At 38.9% G+C, this 23625-nt stretch overlaps 4 protein-coding genes across 7 annotated transcripts in view; all 4 read right to left on the bottom strand.

Moving 5' to 3' along the window:
• Window positions 1-9259, bottom strand: part of xpo6 (exportin 6) — an 18573-nt gene extending 9314 nt beyond the window's left edge. The window contains exons 1-17 of the mRNA XM_076086230.1: window positions 8474-9259; window positions 7497-7587; window positions 7174-7286; window positions 6453-6650; window positions 5630-5789; window positions 5253-5330; window positions 4549-5077; window positions 4136-4262; window positions 3918-4027; window positions 3695-3803; window positions 3422-3514; window positions 2354-2423; window positions 2098-2257; window positions 1544-1636; window positions 870-1014; window positions 207-356; window positions 1-24 (exon numbers count right to left, since the gene is read on the bottom strand). The exon at window positions 1-24 is cut by the window's left edge and continues 166 nt beyond it. Of these exons, the coding sequence (XP_075942345.1) occupies window positions 1-24; window positions 207-356; window positions 870-1014; window positions 1544-1636; window positions 2098-2257; window positions 2354-2423; window positions 3422-3514; window positions 3695-3803; window positions 3918-4027; window positions 4136-4262; window positions 4549-5077; window positions 5253-5330; window positions 5630-5789; window positions 6453-6650; window positions 7174-7286; window positions 7497-7587; window positions 8474-8476 (2253 nt within the window). The 5' untranslated portion in view covers window positions 8477-9259. The remainder of the gene's footprint in view (window positions 25-206; window positions 357-869; window positions 1015-1543; window positions 1637-2097; window positions 2258-2353; window positions 2424-3421; window positions 3515-3694; window positions 3804-3917; window positions 4028-4135; window positions 4263-4548; window positions 5078-5252; window positions 5331-5629; window positions 5790-6452; window positions 6651-7173; window positions 7287-7496; window positions 7588-8473) is intronic.
• Window positions 9260-9789: 530 nt separating this feature from the next.
• antkmt (adenine nucleotide translocase lysine methyltransferase) lies at window positions 9790-12584 on the bottom strand. 4 transcript variants are annotated; one of them, XM_076086227.1, is made up of 7 exons: window positions 12361-12579; window positions 12183-12219; window positions 11612-11775; window positions 11400-11504; window positions 11175-11315; window positions 10805-10855; window positions 9790-10636 (listed from the first exon to the last, which is right to left on the bottom strand). In XM_076086227.1, the coding sequence occupies exons 3-7, from the start codon at window positions 11771-11773 to the stop codon at window positions 10406-10408; spliced, it is 690 nt and encodes a 229-aa protein (XP_075942342.1). In that variant the 5' UTR covers window positions 11774-11775; window positions 12183-12219; window positions 12361-12579; the 3' UTR covers window positions 9790-10405. The 4 variants fall into 4 exon arrangements, with proteins under 4 accessions (XP_075942342.1, XP_075942343.1, XP_075942341.1 ...); XM_076086228.1 differs by lacking the exon at window positions 12183-12219 and having other exon boundaries at window positions 12530-12584; XM_076086226.1 differs by lacking the exon at window positions 12183-12219.
• A 270-nt stretch (window positions 12585-12854) lies between these two features.
• On the bottom strand, window positions 12855-16819 carry hirip3 (HIRA interacting protein 3). Its single transcript, XM_076086224.1, has 8 exons — window positions 16663-16819; window positions 16060-16180; window positions 15778-15940; window positions 15090-15488; window positions 14833-14993; window positions 14434-14581; window positions 13815-13913; window positions 12855-13248 (listed from the first exon to the last, which is right to left on the bottom strand). The coding sequence occupies exons 1-8, from the start codon at window positions 16737-16739 to the stop codon at window positions 13061-13063; spliced, it is 1356 nt and encodes a 451-aa protein (XP_075942339.1). The 5' UTR covers window positions 16740-16819; the 3' UTR covers window positions 12855-13060.
• Window positions 16820-17360: 541 nt separating this feature from the next.
• Window positions 17361-22993, bottom strand: kctd13 (potassium channel tetramerization domain containing 13). The gene is made up of 7 exons (XM_076086223.1): window positions 22576-22993; window positions 21259-21519; window positions 20612-20781; window positions 20359-20448; window positions 20037-20089; window positions 19631-19826; window positions 17361-18815 (listed from the first exon to the last, which is right to left on the bottom strand). Exons 2-7 carry the CDS (start codon window positions 21494-21496, stop codon window positions 18576-18578), a joined length of 987 nt encoding a protein of 328 aa, XP_075942338.1. The 5' UTR covers window positions 21497-21519; window positions 22576-22993; the 3' UTR covers window positions 17361-18575.
• Window positions 22994-23625: the final 632 nt, after the last annotated feature.

Raw genomic sequence — 23625 nt, 5'->3', positions numbered from 1 at the left:
AATCCTACATACCAACATGTGAGCCTGTGTATACACACAAACATACAAAGAGTAATTACTTCAATTCCACTTCTATTAAGCACATTTTAAGAACTTCAAACTTTGAGGAAAAAAACAACTCATAAGCTAAATTCAAAGTTGCAAAACTATATAAATCCATTAAATGATCGCAACATATATGCAAAACAAAAGCAACAAACATTTACCTCTTGGGGAAGTCTGCGGGTCTGATGTTCTGCAGTAATGAGGTTGAAGATGTTCCGAACAGCTGGCAAAGTGACCAAAAACACAGGCCGCACTGTAGAGGTTATGGAAACCATCAGATGGCATGCTGAGAGCAGCAACTTTTCAGGTACCTGGAAATAAAGACAAACCATTTGGTTACAACACTCTCTATGTCTCTTCTCTATCTCAGCCAAATCCTTAACATCTTCCTCTCCCTGTTTTCAAAATGACTTGCTTGCATTATTAACGTCACACAGTAGGTGGAAAGGAGCTTTAAAAACAATGCAATTTATCACAATAATTACTCTGCTATGTACAAGATGGGAATGAATGAAATTGCCCCATTTTATCATAATAACACTCAAGCAAAGGGAATATTAAGCAAAAGTACCAGATGAATAAGGTTGAAAAAGAACACAATAAGAAGCTCCTGCGAACAAGGTTTTAAGTGTTGGTTATTATTCCTCTTATTATATTTCCCCCTTGATGAACCACTCAACATGAAACCAACAATTTGTATTGTTCAAGTACCCATGAACTGCACTTTGTTTTATTGGACCGAAAAATCTATTTGAATGTCTTTATTGATCCAAATAAGAGATTCTGCATAAATGATATTGACGCATTAGCATGAGGCAAGCTACCTTCGCTGTGATGAGTGGGCTACTGGCATCTATTGTAGATGTGATGAGGTTCATGAACTGGCTCTGGTTTTGAGTGTGGACCTCACTGTAGAACTGTGCAAGCCAATGAGAGTAGGCTTGCAAAGCAGCAAGGGCCTGTGCATGTCTGCAATAAAACAACACACACACACACACAGAGTTAGAACATGATTATACGATGAACTTAAAAAAACAAACTTACTTCTTCTTTTTCAGCTTAACCTGAAATGACTTGTGATATGTTCAGTATATGATTGTATTTATTATGTTTGTAATGAATTTCTAAAGCATGACTGAAGCATAACATTGAAATGACATAAAGATTGGTCTGGACTCAGCCACGGAAATAAAATCATTTTGTGAAACAGTAGCTCTAAATGCTGTTGGGAGGTAACTTCACCAACATTGTGCGAACAGCCAGAGCTGCTGTTCAGTGGCTTTTGTTAATGTGGTGACAGCGTCTGTAAGTGTCTAAATTTATGTTTATATATATTTAAACACTCCATTCACCTATTACTTTGTCAGTTACATAGAGCATTTGATAACAGCACAGTGTCATCTTGTTATTTGTAATAAAAACTGTTATAAACAACTGTTCTCATATTCAAATAGTGTGACATGTATGTTGGCTTTTGCTTTAAACGTGTGATACTCACACGTCAGTGAGGTCTGGCTTGAGCACAGAAGGCACAGCGGTCTCCAGGTCATAAAGGCTCGTCTGAGAGCCGTAGCAAGTCACCTCGACCAACCTAGAAAAAGGAACAAATGGTGAGAATTTCCTCTTTAACGTCGCAACAGTCAACAGGAAACCAACCACCACCACCACCACTTATTATTTGTAAATGTATACCACTTGGAATAGTATGAAAAACAATGAATACATTTTAACATTAAACAACTTAAACAAAACGCCAAACCAGAAACCAACTAACTTAGCGTTAAAGATTTATTAATATCGACTGTAGAATATGTTAAACGATTAATCGCTATTAAGTTAACTGTTGACTATTTTGATAACCGATTAATTTATTTTAGTCATAAAAACAAAAAGTAAAAATTATCTGATTCCAGCTTCTTAAATGTGAATGTTTTATAGTTTGTTTACTCTTCTATGAGAGTAAATTGGATATCTGTGTACTACTAGAAACACATTAAAATATAAACTCATGAATCACTTATTAATGTTTTGGAAGAGTATTGGAGCACAGACCTCTCCACCACTGCCAGGGCGTCATTGAAACGTGCAGCAAAAACCTCCCCAATGAAATGCTCAGCCAGGCGCCCCACAGCCTGAAGTAGAGAGCTGAGGTCCCTGAGAGAACAATGAAGTCGACGGCAATCATTCTCTGCCGAGATATTAAGCCTCCGACCTGGAAGAAGGACAACGGGATAAGATCATCAAAACATTTTACGATGTTTAATTAGCGTCACCCAATGCGAATGCATCTCAAAAAACAAATACTTACTTGTGCCAGTGGTGACAATAAACTGCTGCAAACCCAGGTATACGTCCAGATTATCTTGGAGGACTGGAAACTTGAGAGAGAAAAGAGGAATAAGGATGAGACTGCTACTGATAAATCAAAATAAAGTTCTTAACATGTAATAATAAAATCAATAGCCTTGTGAAAATATTCTGTTTCTTTTGTGTATTCTTTAATTGCGACAGTACACTATATACATACAAACACCTAACATGCACAGTGTGGAATGGAAAGACAAAGTGTTTTAACCTCAGAACTCAAGACGTAACTTATTTTGGAGAAACTGATTCCAAACAATAACTCGTGGAATCATTTTTAATGGAATTAAATTTTTAGTTTTATGAAGGGCTAAGATGTATAATTATTATTACGCATTCACTGTTAAAAGTGCTTTGTGTGCTTGCGACATTGTTTGACCACAGTGAAAATGTTTTTGAAAGGCTGAATGCAAGCAAATACGGATTGAAGCAGGATATTTCTTTAGATTAAAACATGTTTTGAAACGATTACATCCATCTTCTTTTAATACATTTTGAGTTTTGAACTGACGGCTGAAACAGCGACACACACAGCAACGGAGGAAGTGCTCGCTGTGATGTGTGTGTGTGATCTTTTAATAACCAACATACAGAACAAGTTCATAAATTCTGCATTTCTAAGGGCATAGAGACAAGAGCTGAACAGAGACAGGACAGCGATAGGGCAGGTCACCTATCAGCTGTCATCACACACGAAGCAGATGAATGATTTTGCCCCTCCAAACTGGGAAGCGTGTCGACCGCAATCTACCTTATAGGTTTATCTTTATATTATAGGTAAAATACTGACTATGGATAAGTACCTCTTTAAAAAATCAGAACTATCCCTTTAATGATTTGATGTTTTAAGGTTGTAGGCATTCCTGCAGACACCAAACATATTAAGAACCCAGCAAACAGAGAAGTAGATGCACTCCTGCAGCTTATGTGCACCAACACTCGAATGAAGTCCCCTTAAAGATGCCTAAACACCGTACCGAATGTCAAGGTGACGCCAGAAATGATCTCTTACCAAAGTAGTGAACGCATGGGATGGGAGCAGCTCCATCACCTTGGCAACCACCTCCAGACTCTGACGCAGGTACCTTTGCCACTCGGTCTGTTGCTATAGTTACCAAACAAAAAGAACATGCAGACTCTGAAGTGGAGGTAAAGGCCTTTAAGGAGGTTAATATGCTAATAATAATATTATCTTTTATTGTTGAGTTCTTGTAGAGATACACAGGACATACATAATAAGTACAAATGTGCAAACGACAGTGAAATATATGTAAATTAATCTTACGTCATCATCCAGAGTCTCATCATCCAGCTCTTCTAACTGGGCCTGATTGTATCGGAACTGAATGCGATTCAGAACTTCCCTTAACAGAAGCACTAAGGCATCTTTGTACCTGTCCAACCAAACACAGATATATTAAAACGAGCACTTTTTAAACAAAAGCAACAACAAATCAATAAGCCCACATTAGGCATTTTATACACTCGATTGCATATGAGCGAATTACCTATTTAGAACACTTTCTCTGTCAGCGAGTCTGCTTTTGATTTTGGTCGTTAGAAAATCCAAAAAGACACTCCATATATCCAAACAGGCAAAGTAGCCTTCATGGGTCGGCTGTTGAACCAATGAGAAGCAGGTATTGTAATCTGTCAAAACTATGTTTCAAGAAACCTGTAGAAATCAACAACCATTGCTGTAGTGCATTGACACAATTATCGTTACCTGGTTGAAGGTGTACTTGAAAAGCAGGCCAAGAAACTCTACAATTGGAAACTGAGGATTGGACTCAATTCGTCTCAAGTGAACACTGACAAACAGGCGCAGAAAATCTGTGAACTTTTCCAAGTAACTGCAAGATGAAAGAGAAAACATTTACCAAACAAAACATTAAAGTCAACAAAAACTGCATATAGTATATGCGGGTTGATAGTAATACAATTTCTTAAATCAAGGCTAGGCGCGCACATCGTGACAATGCAGCTTGTTTGTCTGCACATACTGCAAGACCACTCATTAGCTTGGAGTACATCAAAAGTAAATATGACCAATTGCAGACCTCATGGTGACATTGTCATGATAGAATACACTCTCTAGTATGCACAAACATTAGTGTTAACCAATGGATTGAGGCATACCTCTCATCGAGTTCTTGCAGGCGGTTCTTGACTGTATGAGCGTTATTCTCTCGTGTCAGCCTCTGCAGGAGAAAGAAGGTCTGCTGGAACATGCGCAACAGGTACTCTTCAAAATCCATTGGAACACAGTTCTTTGACACAAGCTCATTGACACAGGTCATGGCGTATACACCGAGCCGGGCACGGTCCCCCTTGGTGCCCTCACTCTGCTGCCCGTTCCGCCCTCCTCCATTCGATGCTGGTGGTACTGTCCCAGGATTAAGCTGACCGTTCGAGCAGGAGTTTGAGGAGATGAAGGATCCTGGCTTGGCCTTTGTCCGAAGATCACATCCAAAACGTGCAAAATGAAAAATGGATGCCAGCAGGGTGGGTGTGATGCTTGTGGACAGAGGGATCCAGCTGAACAGGTGAGCCAAACACTCCAAAACAAGACAACAGAGCTGCTGACTCTCATTGTCCAATGCTGCCATGGGCTGGCAAAGCAGCTTCGAGTACTGACTGCCCTGAAACAAACTGCCCAGCAATTCCACTGATGGATGGAAGAGACAAGAAACGGTCTGGTTAACACACAACAAACGACTCGATAAAATGCTCGCAGAGGTCAATGTTAGAAAAAACAAATAAGCAATAACTATTCAATGATTATCACCACTTTACAAGCACGTCTTTGCAGTTGTATCTTACTAAAAGGACCATTCACTCACCACTTTCCCCTGAGGTGGGCGAGGGAGGAGGGGTGGAAGCTATGACACTGTGTTTGTCCCAATAGGTCTCCAGAATACCTGAAAAACAAGACGTGACAAGAACCCAATTATGGACATATACTGAAGGTTTTCAACCAAAACATTTGTTCTGACTGGCAGCCTGACTCCAAATTCAAATCTCATTTCTGTAGATTCTGAAAATTGGATTTGCTTTCAGGCTATCCTTTACATCCCTTGCACTGTTAACTCAGACTTCAGTTACATACACCCATGTGTGCATGTATCAACCAGTAGTTCTGACCTACCAGCAACTACAACCGGGATGAAAGGTACATTTGGAAATCACTTTTGCACTAAGTATTAAAAGTTCTTCTCACCCGTCAAGAGTCCAAGCACTGTCGGTACCTGCTCCAGCAGAAGTTTACGCAACTCATCTTTCCTGGAAACACTCAGGTCTTCTCGAGGACACGCAAGTTCCTCCGATGTGGTTTTCAACATCACCAACCCCAATGAAGCCAGAGCCGGGGACTGGATCAACTGTGGTTTACAAGAGATTAACAGACAGTAGCTCTATCAATAAAGATTACTGAATTATATTTTGTAAATACTTTACACGTTACCAAACACTAAAGGTAGAACATTCACAATACATTGCGACCATATATCTACTAGACATGTCCAATCAGCTGTGATGTTACCCTTAGGACAGCCCCTTTCTTGGAAGGAAGAGGGACCTCCAATGTGGACTGTTATCTTTTTAAATGTAATCAATGTAATCCATTCATTACTGTTCTCTGGAGCAATACTACAATGTTGTAGAATTTATTGTAGGTCATAATATAGCGTTTTGCACTTGTTCACGTCCAGCCACATCCTCACAACATACATCGACTACTTTCTTTTTGGGAGACTGTAAAGAATACATTCTTCCAAACTCCCGGGGTTAAATAAAAAGAAAGTAAAGCTGAAAAAGTTTGAATAAATGTGACAGATGTGCGGACAGGTAAAGGGAGAGGGGCACTTATTTAGAGCATCTTCCCATATTCAGAGAACAATTGTTTAGTCCAACAGAAGCTATGATTTTGTAGTCTTGTTGTTATAATGCATCTTCTGTGTCTTTGTCAACTTTTGTTAAGTATTTAAGAAGATATCAAAAAGCAACTATTTACTGATGATTGAAGCGACAGCAGCAGGGCTTACCTGAAGGGTGTTTGTAAAGAAATCATGGTAAAACATTGGCCAGTCCTGGCGACCAATGTCCACAATGACTTTGCACAGTTTGTTACGGATGAAATAGGGCACCGATTTGTGCTGCGCAAGTAGGAGTTTGGGCAGACAGCTGCGAATCTCCATCTTGTCTTGTGAAGCAACACCGATCCACATCTTGTTCACCAGGTTCTGAAAGTAAAAGAGAACAATCAGCCGTCAAAGCTGTGTCTGAAAGAGACGTTTATGCAGACAATCATTTACAACAGTTCTCAACATTATGTGTAATCAGTAACTCCTTTGAGTAATGATTCATTTATGACTAAATAAATGTTTTTTAACACAATAGTGCTCTCTGGAAAACATTTTTACTAACACTTTCCACTAAAAATCCTAATGCTGCAAATGAAACACCTTCATTTAAGCATATACATATCTCAGATATGCATTAAAGGTAAAAGTTTGTCATTGGGGTGACAGGATGTTTTGTCGTTCAGCCCATGCAACATGTATTACACATTATTTTTAGCTAACTTTTTTTTTAGCAGAATTAAAGAAATGAGGAAACAACAGTGTGAAAAAAATTTATGTTCTCAGCACTTCAAAACAATACCCTTTTCTGTGTACTCTCCTTTTTTCAAAGTATAAAAACCTCAAGGGGACTCTAGGCAGTACTCGTAACTGAAAATATGCATCTCCCACCGCAAGGACTTACTTCAAATACTGTGAGGCTGTACATCATTACATACTCATTCCGAGTATTGGAGAGAAAAAACAAGCAGTGGCGCCACGCTCCCGTCTGCTGTGCAAAGTTATTCAGCAGCTCTTCTGCAGAAAAAAAGGAAGTAGACATGACAGAGGTACACGACAATGAAGTAGTTCACTTACAGACGGACTGAAAGTAATGCGCCACAGTACAGGAAGTGTATAAAAAGTGACAGAAGAGATACTTTTAATAGAAAGCAAATAATTCAGGTCACATTAAACACTCTACAGTGACGACTAAACCCATGTCACAGTATACGGCAGTACACTTACCTATTTCTCTCTTTCGCTCATTGGTTGTGCAGCTGTGAAAGAACTCAGTCATAAGGCTCTCCAGTGCGCGCAGCGATGACTCCTCTGAAGCCTATTGGATGATAAAAAAAGGTTAAATACAAAATGAATTTGTTGACAAAGAATGACATGTTGCCCTGTTGTCTGATGTGAGGAGGAAACATTATTGATGTTAGTGAGATGTCAGTGCTTGCAGCCTTATCTACCATCTTGCTCAGGTGGGTCCCCCTTAGATCCAGCGAGTTGGAAACTTACATCTTCACATGATGTCCATACCTACACATAGCTATAGTTGGTCATTGAACACGCATCACTGATTGCTGTGTATCTACTGGCATTGCCTCATGAAAACATAATTCACACAGCGTGGCAATTTTACAGTTCACAACTGCGATCTGACTTGCTAGTAAAGATTAGTTCAGCATTGAGGATTGCATGAGAACGTCAGTCTTGGTCATACAGGTCTTATCTAGTTGTAATCTCAACACTTGCATTATATCAATACCAGGCTTTGGTAGGTGGGAGAAGTAGGGCCCTGCCTAGCATAAACGAGATAGCAAATTGAGAGTTTAAAGAGTAGCTCTTGCGGCAGGCAGGTCTGAATTCCTCAAATAAGCCACAACTTGCCGAGGCTCAACACTACTCGCAGCAAATGTTCCGTTTTGCAAGATGGGCGTCTTGTACCTTGAAATGGCTTAACGAGCTGTCACATCCCGTGAAATAACGTTACCTGGCGTCTCACAGACCGTTATATGGCACGGAGGACAGTAATACATACAATCATACACTATTAACTACATGTAAAGACATTTTAATACACTACAAACACAACTTTGAATATTCCTGTTCAAATATATGAATCGAACCCTTAAGCACCCACGTTAGCTATTAGCAAGTAAGACAGGACGACAACGTGAATAACTAGCTTAAGTAAATAAGACGCTTACAATGATACTTACCATGTTTAGTTGGCTCAGATGCTTTCTTCAGTTTACTTGTTCTCGGATTAATTACAGTAAGAAGACAACATGAGCTCTGTGGCTCGTCAATTCTGTAGCTAACGTTAGCTAAGGTGTTGCTGGCTAACGTAACCGCAGAGGGGGCTCTTCATGGTCTGTTCTCCGAGGTCGATTCTCAACACACAACGAGCTAGATAGCAACGGTTATTGTTGACTTCACTTACAATCACGTTTAAGACTTACTTAATTTTACCTTGCTCGATTAAAACGCGTTTTCGCTACAGTTACTAAATTAACGTTAGGCTTACGACTGAATCATCCATCTCGTGGTGGTCAGTTGTCTGCATTGTCGTCTTAATTCCGTTTACCGTTTAGTTAAATATGGAATCTTGTTTTTGCGGAACATCTAACGCTAGCTAACACCGGCTCCAGCACCGGAGAAACGTGCAACGGTAATTAGCTTTCTGTGTCAAGCGGTTCGAAGCTAAGTTACCCAGCTGCTAACGCTGCAGCGGATGGCTAACTCGCTAGCTCCTCTAGAAGGATGAAGACATACTTTTCGTTAGCTTGCTAGCTGTCAAACAGACATTATTCTATGGCTGTTGGTCACGACAACTTGCCTTTACCTTTTATAATTTCAAAGCGGGTGAATATGCACACTTAACTTATACATCTGACATATAATACAATTATATAAAATATATAATACTACGCGCGCTTGTTCCTGTTATTCCCCTTCTCAATGCTTAGGGCGGCTCAAGAATACAGCTAGCGTGCTGGTTACAGGGTTTGCTTCGCAACTTCCTCTTTAGCTGCAAAAATAAACCAAACCAATCAGCTTGTGTCAAATCGGTCACAATAATAAAAGCACGATCTTCGGTTAAAACCTTTTAAAATTGCCGCATTTTTTTGACAAATACTGACAAAGTTTTTGAGTAACATTATGCAAAAAAATGTAAAAAGTAAGCAACAGTGACTTTTAAGTGAAAGCACATCTGCTTACTAAAAAACAAATTTACGTTTATATATTTACGTTTATATATTCTTATACTTAAAAACAAATGCAAAATGCTCATATAATATTGTCTTTCTGCAGCGTGGAAACGTTTACTCCCTCAAAACTGATTATTATCTACAGGACCTTTCAAGCATTATTACACCATTTGAAGACTCTGTACCTCTAAGAACATTTAGATTTCTCTCCCCTTTTTGCCTTTTACATAACATACAGATTAATGCTGTTACTTGTATCCTGGAAAGACGTGGGTCGTGAAGTTAATGCAGCATTTTGTTTAAATAATGTATTTTAAACAATATATTAAAACAATGTTTATTCAATGTAAACCCATATTGAATGTCAGCCAAAGTGGGATTTCATCTAAATGCTACACACACGTTACCTGAATTAAAGTGACATGGTACATGAGAACGGGCAATGTATAATACATAAATAGATAAGAGCAATTCATTTTGTTTGTTTTTGTTGTTGAAGAAACCATCACAGCAAGGTAAAAACTAAAAAATCTAGAGAAAAAGCATCAGTTATTGTATGTACTCTTTATACACAATGGGCCCTGATGTTTTTTTTTAGTGTTAAAATCTGTTTGTGAGACTAGGGCAAAACACTAGTCACCTTTCACATCCAGAGACTGGAGAGACACATTCCACACTAGCTGAGGTGAAGACATTTCCACAGCACTAAGTGCCTTTGAGCATCACACATTAATTTTGTGTTCATCCTACCTGTAGAAAACTAGCTGCATCATAGAATCCAAAATGTCCTCTGAAGTTGTCTAATTATATATAGGCCTGTATAAGAAATATTAAGTAATAATAACAATAATAATAATAATGACTAAATTCAATAACACTTAAAACATAAAATAATGTTACCATCATAGAGTGCAAAAGACTAGGAACATCCAAGTAGCTTCAAGTGGATCCTTTCTCTTTGGTTAGTTCATTGTTTAGGTTGCTATCCGTGAGCTTGTCATTTTTCTTGAAGGTGTGCTGTCTTTGTGCTTGCATGCTATATGCCCAAGCTCTGTCCACACCATGTCCCTCAATCCTGCAGGGTGTCCAGTCAGGGAAGGGAAAACGACCAGCTACCACTAAGGCATCATCAGGAAGCTCAGTCTGCAACTTCTGCTGCAGTAATGAAAGCTAGGAACACAAGAGCACAGTAAAACATTACTGTATACGTCAACAGAAACTTACTGAAATTGACCCATGATAATGAATCTGAACCATGTGCTGAAATATTATGCTTATGGAATAATTCTTATCAGATGGTCTTTATTCTCGTTTATATTGGTTCATTATATTACTCACCACACTAGGAGCCAGAAATACTGTGACATTTTTGCATTCTGTCAAGTCGACCTGTGATGAGATACAAGGTAAGTTGTAAATAGGCCACTTTATTGACAATTTATCTTTAAAAAGCACAAATACAACAATCACATGCAAAAAAAACAGTGCTTTTTCAGTACTATTCAAATGGAAGAATAAAGTTACGAAACTCCTTTGTCAGCAATTTAGATGGAGAGAGTTAGACTGTGTTGTTCTTGCATTTCTTCTAGGAGTGGGGACATTTCTAATCCAACTATCATGTTGTTGCAAACTACAGTAATATTGTGAAATCTTGCCAATTTGAACAGGAGTGTTACTAATGCCATAATACAAGTGATAAATGTCAAACCTTCCAGAGATCTTCCCGTCGGTATGACACTTCGTCATGATGGCCTGCTCTCCAGGCATGAAAGTTGGCCAGGCGAACAAGCCATGGGTTGAGCTCATAACCAACAGCAGGAGTGAAACCCTGCCGATGTGCTTCCAAGACCTCGAGGGTTAAAAATGACCACGGTCAAAAAACATTGCTAACCAGCGCAAGAAAAAGGAGCCAAAAAAACGTGCATATACTTACAATGCGGCCATCACCAGATCCCAAATCCACAAGGCCTCCCTTTCGACCTCTAAACATTGTCATTACATGATCTACTTGAGCTTTGCTGGCAGGAATGTACGGGACCTAGAAGACATTTAAAAGAGCTTCAGATAAAAACAATTGTTGTACAGATTGTACAAGAAGAGTTACATTACGTAATTCAAAGTGTTATGAAGGTGTAGAGACCATACCTGTAGCCTCAAGGGGACTTTTCGGAAGCCTGGCTGGACTATTCCCACCCATACGGCATATACAGTAAGCCCAGTGGCAGCTGCTATCTGAGCAACACCCCATCCTCCGAGGGGCCTCGTCTTGAAGTCAGCCAAGGCCTCATCGGGTGCATCATCATCCATTCCTGCATGAAATGTGTAGTTTGGGGTTTAAACTTTAGAAAATATACCATCATTTACAAGGAAAGAGGTGTAGAATATTTATTCTTTTCATTGTGTGAAATTTTATATTCTGTGGCAAAGGGGCTTGGCCTTGAAAAAACAAATCTCTATAATCTCACTCCATTCATACAGTATACTGTACTCCAATTTGGTGGACTGGCTCGGTGATTGCAGGCTATACCTTCTATTATTACTACATAATGTCCCTTGTTACTTTTTGCTTCAATGGGTTGCTTTTCGTTTTTTGTTTACAATCCTCTTCCTCTAACCCTAACTGTAGATGCAATTTTACGATTCGAAGCTGTACTGGTATAGAGCATGTGCAGAAGCATGCTTTAGTCACTGCCTTGTGCAATTTATTACATTTCACCTCAGTTTAGAAACATTTGATGACAAGAATGTGCAACCTAGGAGATAAAACAAAAACATTAAAAATATGAATTACAAAAATACAGTATATATTAAGCATTCGTTTAAGCCGTTTTGATCCAGCCTACACATATGTAATGTTGATATTTTGAGATATCAGTGACAGACGGGTTACGTACAGCAGGTTGAGGGTCACGTGCATGCAGTTATTATTTTGCATCCAGACGATGTCTGAGTACAGTAATGACACATTTATTAGCAACAGCATAACATAATGCTGCCGTACTCACACAAACACGCAACAAATGTGCGGCCATTGAAGTAATTAACAAGAAATATCGCAATGACCTGAAGGAGTGCGTGCGGACTACAGATGTTTGAGGGGAACGGTAAAGACGGAGCGGTCCGTCTGCGAAATATTCCGTATATCCAAGAGCCTTCTTACATTCGTTCCGCACACATTTCCAAGGGTAACAATATAAAAGTTGTGTGGCGCAACTCCGAATTTCTGAAAAGATTATAATTTGCTCTTCGACATTTTTTCTAGTGCATTACTTTGCCGTCTGGTCCCTGTAATTACTTCTATGTCCTCTGCCTGTTTTATATGCAGTTTTTAGTTCGATCAACACGCTTTATGCTTTCATTCCCTGGTAAAAATAAAATAGTTGTTCCATAAGATCACAATAGCTTTATTTGAAATATAACAAACGTTCATTTACCATAACAATACATTACCTTATTTTACTTTTTTTTTTCCAAAAGGTTTAAGAAATACTTTGTAATGGTATCAAAATAATTTATTAACACAAGTCGTACAAAAAAAAGGGAATGCCCAAATCCAAATGTCGTCTTGACGGAGCACAAGAGAAGACGTCTCCGTCAGTTGCTCTCTGCATCATCACTGATGATCCCATGCAGGTTGGCCCAGTCTGTGGCTCTCCTCTGCCCTCTGGTTGTATTGTTTTCCTCGTCACTATCAGAGCCAGAGTTCAGAGAGCGCAGGTATGTAGTGGACGGAGGGCTACGTTGTTCCTGCCATGCTGAGGCTCCTCTGCGCTTCGGTCGACCTGGGAGAGGTTTCCACATTATCTTCCGCAGTAAATATTTTCACAATATTTATATAAATATAACAAATATAGTATGTGTAGTTTGATATTGTTTTGGATGATGGAGTTTTCTATTTGAGAAACTAGCAAATGTTTACAACTCTTCATCTCACCAAAGTACAGTATAATGACACAAACCATTAATTTAAAAGATTATTGTTTTTACAATGCCAACTATGTTAACAGTCACGTACGCATCACATTAACAATGTTACCATCATTTCCCCCACCAATATCCTATAACTGCCAAGCCCAATGCAGTTATACTTTTTTGCTTATCTAGAACTAAAATTGATCCAACTAGATTTCCCTGTATTGATTAGAGATATGCACAATAAATAAGCCAACAAATGGAATTTACACAACTTGAGGGGAACATACAGCAAAATTGTGCACTTTTCTTGGCAAGTGAATTATTGTGAGAAACTGTGCTTGGCTACTTAGAAAAACTAAACAATGACTCTCTTCCTCCAGAAAACCACATTGTTGATGGGTGTCAACACTCAAGAAAAGAAACAAATAGTTACCTTTTGTGGCAATGATGTTGCCGACATCGAGCTCAGCTAGTTCCTGAGATTCCTCTCTCTTCATTCTGACTTTTTTGCATTTCATAATAGATGGCTGACCTGTGAAAAAACACACACACACGTTATCACTTTAACCAATAGTTCCCAGAGTTAAACTAATTAAAACAGTTACATTTTTACACTGTTCACAGATGACACACTGCAGTTTTACAAACTGATAAACATACAGTCTACTGAAGGTTTTTGTTTTGGGCTCGTCTAATATTCTTTTTTAAGCACAATAAATCAAAACCATCTGACTGTATAGTAGAAATTATGACAAATGTAAAAAAAATGGGGAAATTAAGAACAAACTACAGCGGTAGGTGCTTGGTAAACATCTTGGCAGCCTGAACAGTTAGATCATTTTGTGTTTGTTGTGCGTTTGTTGGCCTTCTGGTGACACAACAGAACATAAGGATTTGTTTTCTGGAGGCCACAAATATCCCCTTTACTCTTTCACCACTTACAATCAACTGGAAATACATGCAAGATACCTTATAATGGGCAAATGTAAAAAAATGTAGCAATTACGCCCAGAATGTGTGGTCTGTTGAAAGGTGAATGTATTCCCACTGACCATGGACACCAAGACCTTCAAGCTCCTTCTTCAGAACAGCCACCTGGGAGCGAACAGAGCGACAGCCATCGAGGAGCTTCTTGTAGTTCAGCCTCACACCACACAGAGAAATGTACCGCTTGAGCCTCACAACAGCTTTGTCGTCATCCTGCAGGACGAATCCGAGGACAGACAGGTTGTGAAGAGAAGATGTGTTAACCCTACAGACCCTACAATTACATACACAGGCGTTCTGGCTATCCCTTTCTTTCTACTATTCATCTTAGACTTTGTCTCTTGACTCCATTCAAAACACAGAGGGCGATCAAAATAATTTCGAGGCACCTTTACTCAATATAAAGGGTTGGACAGACTTCATTAAATGTTTACAAAGCTTGATAACACCACTCATAGGCTCACCTTTTGACTTCTGGCGCTCTTCTCCTTTTTCTTCGGGGCTTTCTTCTTTTTGTCATCTTTTGTTTGTTTTTTCCCACTATGCTGTTCATCCTCCAATGAGGGGAGTGACGATGAATCCGAGTCTAAGTCGGTATTTTTGTGTTCCACCGAGACTTTTTCTTCTGCATAACACAACAAAAAGTCATATCAAGTCATAACAAAACATGAAATTAATGAACATTGAAGTACTGGATATGCAAGAATAAAGTTGCAGTCACCTTTTTCGCCGTCGTCTGAGGAGTCATTGCTGTTGATTTTGTCACTCTTTTCTGACTTGCTCTCCGTGTCCGTTTCCTTCTCTTCGTCACTCTGTGGTGTTTTCTTTCCTTGACTTGTATTGCTGCTTCTTTTCCCTCTATTCTTTGTAGCATTCGCTCTCTTAATCACCACTTCTTTTGGTTCATCCTCACAGTTACTCTCGTTCTTATCGTTTTCTTCTTCTGACTTATTAATTTCCTGATCTGTTGAGTCTTCACTACTTATCTGTTGTTTACTGTTTGCATTTGTCTTTCGCTGGGATTTTTTCACCTCTTGCTCTGCATCCTCAGATTCAGATTTAAGTCTCTCTTCTTCTTCACTCTCACTTCCTGTTTTGCAGTCGTCTTCATGCGCCGATTCTGTCATGAACCGCACAAGAAAAGACAATGGTTTACAACGGAGCAACAACACTCACTGAAACTAGAATTACAGCCTCGCGCCGGTGTATTAAAGATTTGTGAGAAATTGTCCTAATAAGCATATTCATTCTTGAGTTATGACCAAAAATGTGTTTTGTTTTGATTTCTTGCAGCTCTAGTCCTACTGTTGATGATGGTCCAGGACATTTTTTATTGAGTAACTTTAGAGTAGAATATGCTGTCGAAGCTTCAGGCATCTAAACGCATATAAAAGACCAAAGGAACCTACCTGATGACGAGTTTGACTGACGACGGGATTTCTTTGCCGTCGACTCTTCTTCATCATCTTCGTCTTCTTCCCCACTTATCACTTCGTCCTTTTCTTTTTCTCTCTTCCTTTTGTTTTGGGGCTTCTTGCTGGTCTCCAACTCACTTCCATTTTCGTCATTGTCCTGGCAGGAAAAACAAATCGAGCATAATGAGAGTAAAAACTACAAAACTAAAAACGACCCCCCCCTACACAAATCTAAAACACTTAAAGAAACAGGATGTGTAGGAAGAATTCAGAAACCTGCATTTTCATCAGTTCCTCTTCAACCACCTGTCTCATGATATTTCTGGCTTCTGGACCTAATGATTCACATCGCACATGAGCCAGATATCGCCTTTTTAAAATCCCTAAGGTCAGCGTGCTGGAATTAGAAATGATAAAGAATACATCATGGTGTGTGAGAGAGAGGTTATTCACAGCAACAGGGAATCAATTAAAGTCTTTGTGTTTTTGAAAACAGAACATACATACATCTAAAAACCGATACATACCCACACCATACCGATTCTAAATTAGATGAAGTCAGTACCAGACAAACCACAACATGGTCTGCGTATTGAGTTGTCTTTATGAGAAATGGCGCATTAAAGTAACAGCGACTGCAACGTTGGCGTTAAATGCGCAACATGCAGCTGGTTAGAACTAACTGATGACCCTGGGATGAGTTAACAGGTAACGTTACATGCCCGTGTGTATTACTGTTAACTGCACGTAGACCAGTCTGTAGACCAAAGTTAGCAACATTAACTGTCAACAAACACGCAAACAATCGGAGCGCACAGACCTGTGTACTTATTCTCGGTACAAACAACACTCAAACACTCTTAAATGCTTTAACAATACCTGAGGTTCGGCTCATCGCGGAGCTGACCACACACAAACTTGCGGATAGCCTTCGCCTCTTTCTCTGACACCATCATTACTGGCTTTGGAGGTTTCTTTTTGGCGGCAGCGGAGACCCCAGGAAGTTACCGGAAGTGACATCAGACCAGACCAGACCCGCGCCACGCCCTGTCAAAATAAAACCTATAAACCCAAACACTCACATAAATATATTTTAGCGTTTTTCTCATGGTAATACCTTTATTTAGTCTTTTCTTTAATGACCAACATGTTTCATAAACTCTCAAAATGTCATAGCAACAAAGAACTTCTACACGATTATTACGTTTTCTGAAAAGATTTAGAATTTATTTTAATTTTATTAATATTATTGTGCAAATATCTATTAATTCAATGTGTCACAGTGCAGTGGTAAAGAAAAATCTTGACTTCCATGTAAATAGGGTACAGTATTGTTGAACAACATCCAAATAATTCATGCCACTGAATCTGTTAAGATTAACTTCTTGTGAAGTTATAAAGTTTCAAATTTCTTACCAGCAGTTTAAATAAATGAAAAGTTTGGAGCATATTAAGTAAACACAGTAAAACATATCTTGCGGGTAACTTCCATTTGTTTTCTGTCAACATTTATGTTTTTAAGTAGAGTTCTTTATTGTACTATTTTGTAGGAAAAAATAAAAACCAAGAAGCTTCAGTTTGATTTCACAAGTAATTTATTCAGAACATTCCCATGACCACAATAGGACGGAAGTCATATTAGTGCATATTTGAAGGTATTCTAAGGTGATATTATTAAGGGTCTGAGATACATATTGCTCTCATTCAATGTTTCTTTCCCCAATATTCAGAGAGATTAGGTTTACTCAAAACACTGGTGAATATCAGAAAGAAAATGTGTATCCTCTCCGCGGGGGGAATACAAATAAAACCAAGCATTAACTGCCTATCATCACTGTATGGCCAATCACCTGCAGCAAATTTCAGTGGTTCAGTATAAAACATAAAGCGAAAGTGAAAGATCATGGCTCAGAATAAAACACAATATCAAAGAAATGATCACGGTTCCTCATGAAACATTAAACTGAAATGTAAGTACACTATTTAGTCATTTACAGGAGTAAATTAAAATCTGGTGTGTGCCGTACAGTGAATCATATCATTCCAACAATTTAAACTCACTTGAGCACTAGTTAACACAAAGATTGCATACAATACAAAAGTTAAATACCAAACAATAAATTAGGTTCATAAATTAATGAATAAAAACATCTTGAAGCAACAGCAGTAATAATTTAAATAAAGAAAATGGAGCTGCTCAACAATCTCATTCATAGACAACCTTCCTTAAACAGCTACCCAGTTTTATTCCAGTGTTAACATATCTAGGCTAAGCTTGACCATCCTCTGTTCATTACTGCCAGGCAGCAGATCAATCCAACGTATGAACAGGCCACCGATGTTTCACACCCTGAATAAACAGACTGACAGTGTTTCCTATAAGTCAAACAGAGGAGGGTGCCAGTGCATATCATTAACACCCACTCTAACAGGTGGGGTGGGAGATGGGCTTTTAGGCCCATTCGGTAACTCACAGGAAGTTCCTTAACATTTGAAAAGCAATACTTATGCCAGTTTCACGTCCCAGGTAATTTTACACATTTCCTATTTCAATAATGTACACAATTTGCTTTCTTGTAAACAGAAGCATTTTGATGTCCAAACAACTCTTACTTCAGTTACAGATCAGTCATCGACTCCTGCATTTCTGTGCAGTGACGTATGAAGATATTTGAACGACATAACTAGCTACCGAGCTATTGCTATGATCACGGACATCTCTTTCATTCTGGCAATCAAGAAAAAAACAAACGTATATAAATTCACTCTCCCGAGCCTCGTGTTTCACATTATTAGTCCTTATACACAGTTTGCTGACCGGGCCCTCTTTCATCATGCATAATATGCCTCCTTACGTGGATCCGTCTTACTCGCCTCTCGCCTCCCGTAGCGCCCTCTTCCTCAGCTCCCAGTGATGAAGCCGAGCCTCTTGAATCTAAGAGGTGTAAGCCTCCTGGACCAGATCCTCTGCCATTCTCGTAAATGAGGATATTGAGGGTCTCTTCAAAGATTCGAGCCTCAGGAAACTCAACCTAAAAAACAATCAGTTGAGATTCCCAATCAGAGCAGTAACATTAATATGTTCACCATAATAGCTGAATATTATTAGCAATAATAAAGTACTTTGAATACAACAATGCTATTTAAAAAAATACACCTATTTGGCTTTCTGGCGTAGAGTTAGATGGGAGAGTCGATATCGCTCTCTAGCTGTCTGTTAAATACAAAGCTAGGCCTCATCCCAATGCCCCCCCCCCCCCCAAGGCCTTAAACCCTGAACCCTCAGGACTTACTGACGTCACCTGGAAAATGTGTGAGAGACTGTGAGGCTTGAAATTATGTAAATACGAATGGGACAGTCAACGTCAAAATACATTATGTACAATAGTGGGTATATATTATATACTTTTTACTGCCTGATCTGAAAGTCTTTCAGACTCTTTATTTACTCGTTTTTGTTAAAACAGCTTCAATAACAAAAGTAAACGTTTGATGGATAAATCTGTGTAATATAATCTCTGCTTCATTCTTCTGATTTCATGTGTTTTTTTGTTCCATCTTTAATCCTTAATGTTTCTGAGTAAATGTAATATTCCAGGCTGAACACCCATGTGCCACCCTCTTTGTTTACCTTTTGTTTAACGTCAACTTGCTATGAATTGTGGGAAGTTCTCTTGGGCAAAGTCTGCAGAAATGCAGACTAAGGGAAAGGGTTCATAAAGGGCTCATAATGTCAGGCAAAGCTAGCCTCGCTCTGTCCCAGATATGTGTTAGTTAATCATCTTTGGAGGTGTTTCCCATCTTTGTGCTAAAAATGCTCCAAGGACTTGGTGTATGTAATGCTTACTTTGGTCTGCTTCTTCTCTGTGGCGTAGACAATGGAAGTGCAGCATACTTCGGCAATCTTGCGACCTTCACCATAGAAAGACCAACAGCAGATCTCATCCCCAAGCACATCTTTGACGAACAGGACGCGTCCATTAAATCGTAGCACCAGTTTGTCAAACAGTTCAATGTTCTTCAGCAGGTTATCGTCAGAGTTGCTGGCCACAGGGGAGAGACAATGAGGAAGTAAATATAAAGTGAGAAGATTAATAAGCACTTTCTCATCAAACTCCAAATAATGAAAGCTAAAACGAGAAGGTCAAGTGAACACATGAAACACTGATAGTTTGTTCTGGATGCATCTTGTTCCTCATATTGTTTTTCATACTCTCTGTAGGACACATGCACGGTCAGCCTTATTCTTTTACCTGGTGTAAGAGTATTTGTTGTTTCCTCTGTTGTTCTGCAATTTTACTACCGGCTGTAGAGACAAGAAACTAATTAATCCAAGAACATATGTAGTCTATAAATACAACATTGTCTTCACAAACTGTGTGTACATAAAATTAAAGGAATACTGATAAACATTTCCTTGAGAAGAAAACAAAGACAACAACAATTTTCATTTCTAAATCACTTCAAACCATCTATTCTTTTTAATTCTGGACAGATAAAGAGTTTAACCCTTGGTACACAGTATCTGAACACTTTTGTCAGTGGTTTATTTGATTGAGATAAAATGCAATTTACCTTTCTACAAGTAGCAATCATCTTCTGTTCTTCTTTGGCTGAGGTGATCATGGGGATGCGACACACAGTTTCAAAGACATCCTTTTGTTTCTGAAGGCAAACAGAAAGAAAGTACAATAAAATACATCGGCACTTGTTTGGAAGTATCAATGAATCAACTTAGTGGATACAATGTGAAACACCCTTCATAAAACACCAGGGTCTAAAGTAATGTCTTTAGGTTTCTCGTTTAGTCTGCCAAAAAGCTATTTACCTGCATGGCACTGAGGCAGTGCTGGACCAGTCCCTGGACCCGATAGTACTGGGCCTCCTTCAGGACCTCATCCAGTTCTTTGTGGTCCTCCGGAAGTGGCACTGAGCCATCTCGCAGGAAGTTCAAAACAAGTCCAAAATGTCGGCCACACCTATCCAAAACTACCCAACCTGTGCCAGCAGGAAAACAGATTTTCAGCTATTTGCAATCTTCAGTAATCTTAATTACTTTTTGTCGTAGGCTAATGGCCCCAGTGTGCACCCAGTCATTTATTATGGAAACAGCTAGCATAGACACACCTTTCCTATACAACCAGTACTATAGGCTACACAAGATAAAGTTAATATCAGTCAGTGCATAGTTGCCTTTATTGTATAAATCATGTTTTACATCTGAATAAAATACTCTGTGATAAAAGTGTAAGGCTTAAAATGTAATCCTGATGTAAAACTAAAGTTTTGTCAAATTAGAATTCATATAAATTCTAAACAAGGCACCTGAAATAAGTATGATATTAAGGCATAAGGAATCATATTGCATACTGTAAACATTTCTGATATCAATGGCACAGCCTTCAAGACATTCAACAATAACAATGTGGATCCAGTGAAAGTGTTAGTGCTCATCAGACAGACGCATCCACTCACCTTCTGAGTCTATGGAAACCTCTGTTCCTCCATCGCATATGCTCCGCAACAGACTGTCTTCCTTGCTTAATGTTTGAACAGTTGTATAATGTAGTGAGCCACCCACATTTAATTTGACATATTTGCTCCCCAGAAGACCTCGATTGCTAAACTCATCTGTGTTGTGGAAGGCAGGCTCGGAAACAGCAGACTGGGCAGAGTCAGCAGCATGACTGCCTACTGAAGCCTCAGCAGACATGGGGCTGAAGAGTCACTTCCTGACTGTAATACAGAAGAATATGATGGCTTGTTAGTGTAGGTTTGGGCTAGAACAAGTGATGACGGATTTTATATTCATGTAATTATTTCAGTTTTCTCTTAATTGACAAATGTGAGTAAACCATGTATAATGGCTGAATCTGAAGTACTCGTTTGTTGTTATATAGATAAGGACGTGGTTATTTGTATTCACGAAAGCAGCAGAGACCAGATGTGGTAAAACATCCTAAAAACCAGGGCAAAGCACACTGGAAAATAGATAATGATTATAATGGCTGGGGATATGGATGTAAAAAGCTAATTATAGTGAGAACATTTGAGCAAGAAATTGAGAGATCACAATATATCCTTTGCTATTACGAAAGCTATTTTGCTATTTTTAATTTGTTTTTAATCTTAAGCAAAGATGGGTGGGAAATGCTGCCCAGAAGCACATGTTTTTCAGCTTTTAACTTTATGGAAATTGAGCTGCTATTTTCGTGGTCCTCACAGATCATCTGACTTACTGAAGAACCCTCTTTAATACAGATGTTCTACCACACCCATTGTGTGTCCTGTACTTAAAGACATATCTTTTGTTCTCTAGAAATTTGACAAAATACAAGGGTGTGGAAATACCCTAAATGGACATTAAATGTCCATTTTAGTTCCAAACTACAAAACAAGTATAATCCAACTACCTAGTAATGACTAGGTCCTTATGTGTAAAGTGCATCAGTTGACTGCCAAGCTTTTGACACACCTCATCATAGTGGGATAAAGGAAGCACTGTTTCAGAACATTATTCTTTAATGTAATAATCATAAGCAGCTTGCACCTAGCCGTCCTGAAACTAACTGTCTGTTGTCTCCCAGCAGTGCAACAGCCACCTACAGCTGGACATTACTAACATCAAAGTCAGGTGTCAACAGAATGTTAGCAACAGCAAAGCTAGCTACAACCACAAGCACCGTTACCTCAAACATGACTGAGATCTAGTTAATTGTTGAGATAGATGCTAACTGATAAGGCTAAAACATTCAAATAATATGAAGTTAGCTTATACCAACGTGTACTTACCACACTGAACATCCAAAGGAGCTGCAAGAGTGAACCTAGCCAACGTTGAGCCAAGATAGCTAAATGTGTAAGCGTTAAATCAGCTAGCAATCGATACTCAGCTAGCCAGCTAATACTAACACAACGCAGCTAACGTTTGACAACTCATTTTAATCGCCGACAGCCTAGCTAGCTCAATCAAAGAGGCTAACAATAGCTAGTCTATTTAGCTATGCTTTAAGCTAGTAACGCTCATTTATTTTTGAATCGCTTCTTGGGTGAAACATGTGAAGCTTGCCATCAAAAAATGATAATTGCTATTGTAAGAATGGACAGTTCCATTGTAGGAGATACAGATTATTAACTGATGCTAACAGAAGAAGCTAAGTAGTTAGGTCACTCGGAAACGAAACTCGCACATCTTCTTCCGCTGCTTTCTTCTTCTACTTCGTGTTAAACAGCAGCCTGTGATGCCCATTAGCGCCACCTTGTGTACAGTAATATCAGTATAAACGTTTTTTATATTAATTTGTACAAACTATATAAGTATAACAAAAGTTACATTTGACCAATCCCCACATTTTCTGTTGAGGAGATCATTCAATCCTTCAAATAATGTTCATTTAGCACCAAGCGGGATGAGACTGACCTGGATGTACCTGGAGTCACAGGTGTTTACTGCCATCTAGTGGTCACAGGGAGGAATGTCAATATTAAATTCGTCACGGTAGCGTCAACATCTATGATGCAGGCATGACCACTTCCGATAAATATAAAAATAATGTGGCCATACTGAAACAATCAGAAATCCATTTACAGAAATGATCGTGAAATTATCATGCTTGTTATCCTGTATTGGTCACTGTTGATCAACAACAACTTCACACTCTTCAGGGTGAATAACACAGATGTTTAATCTGATCTTTCATTAATCTTTAGGGGTATCCACAATGGTTTTCAAAATCAATCAAAATCAAAGTTTCAATGTTTGTTAATATCATGCTAACACTTGGAATAATGATACACAAACATTATCATGGATACTTGAAGATAAATTATCATTTCCAAATC

Source organism: Anarhichas minor, unplaced genomic scaffold, assembly GCF_050575085.1.
Source record: "Anarhichas minor isolate MPS153535 unplaced genomic scaffold, ASM5057508v1 ptg000007l, whole genome shotgun sequence".
Lineage (NCBI taxonomy): Eukaryota > Metazoa > Chordata > Actinopteri > Perciformes > Anarhichadidae > Anarhichas > Anarhichas minor.
This window is presented reverse-complemented; position numbering and strand designations above follow the sequence as displayed.

Excerpts from the sequence above, each read along its gene's own strand:
- antkmt (XM_076086228.1), bottom strand. The coding sequence starts at position 11,773 with ATGGATGATGATGCACCCGATGAGGCCTTGGCTGACTTCAAGACGAGG. Across the intron at positions 10,856-11,174 it reads GACGGGAAGATCTCTGGAAG|GTCGACTTGACAGAATGCAA; the intron begins GTTTGACATTTA and ends ATCTCATCACAG. Across the intron at positions 10,637-10,804 it reads TATTTCTGGCTCCTAGTGTG|CTTTCATTACTGCAGCAGAA; the intron begins GTGAGTAATATA and ends TTGTGTTCCTAG.
- hirip3 (XM_076086224.1), bottom strand. The coding sequence starts at position 16,739 with ATGATGGTGTCAGAGAAAGAGGCGAAGGCTATCCGCAAGTTTGTGTGT. Across the intron at positions 16,181-16,662 it reads CGCGATGAGCCGAACCTCAG|CACGCTGACCTTAGGGATTT; the intron begins GTATTGTTAAAG and ends TTCTAATTCCAG. Across the intron at positions 15,941-16,059 it reads AGGAACTGATGAAAATGCAG|GACAATGACGAAAATGGAAG; the intron begins GTTTCTGAATTC and ends TTTTCCTGCCAG.
- kctd13 (XM_076086223.1), bottom strand. The coding sequence starts at position 21,496 with ATGTCTGCTGAGGCTTCAGTAGGCAGTCATGCTGCTGACTCTGCCCAG. Across the intron at positions 20,090-20,358 it reads TGATTGCTACTTGTAGAAAG|CCGGTAGTAAAATTGCAGAA; the intron begins GTAAATTGCATT and ends TTGTCTCTACAG. Across the intron at positions 18,816-19,630 it reads CAGAGAAGAAGCAGACCAAA|GTTGAGTTTCCTGAGGCTCG; the intron begins GTAAGCATTACA and ends ATTGTTTTTTAG.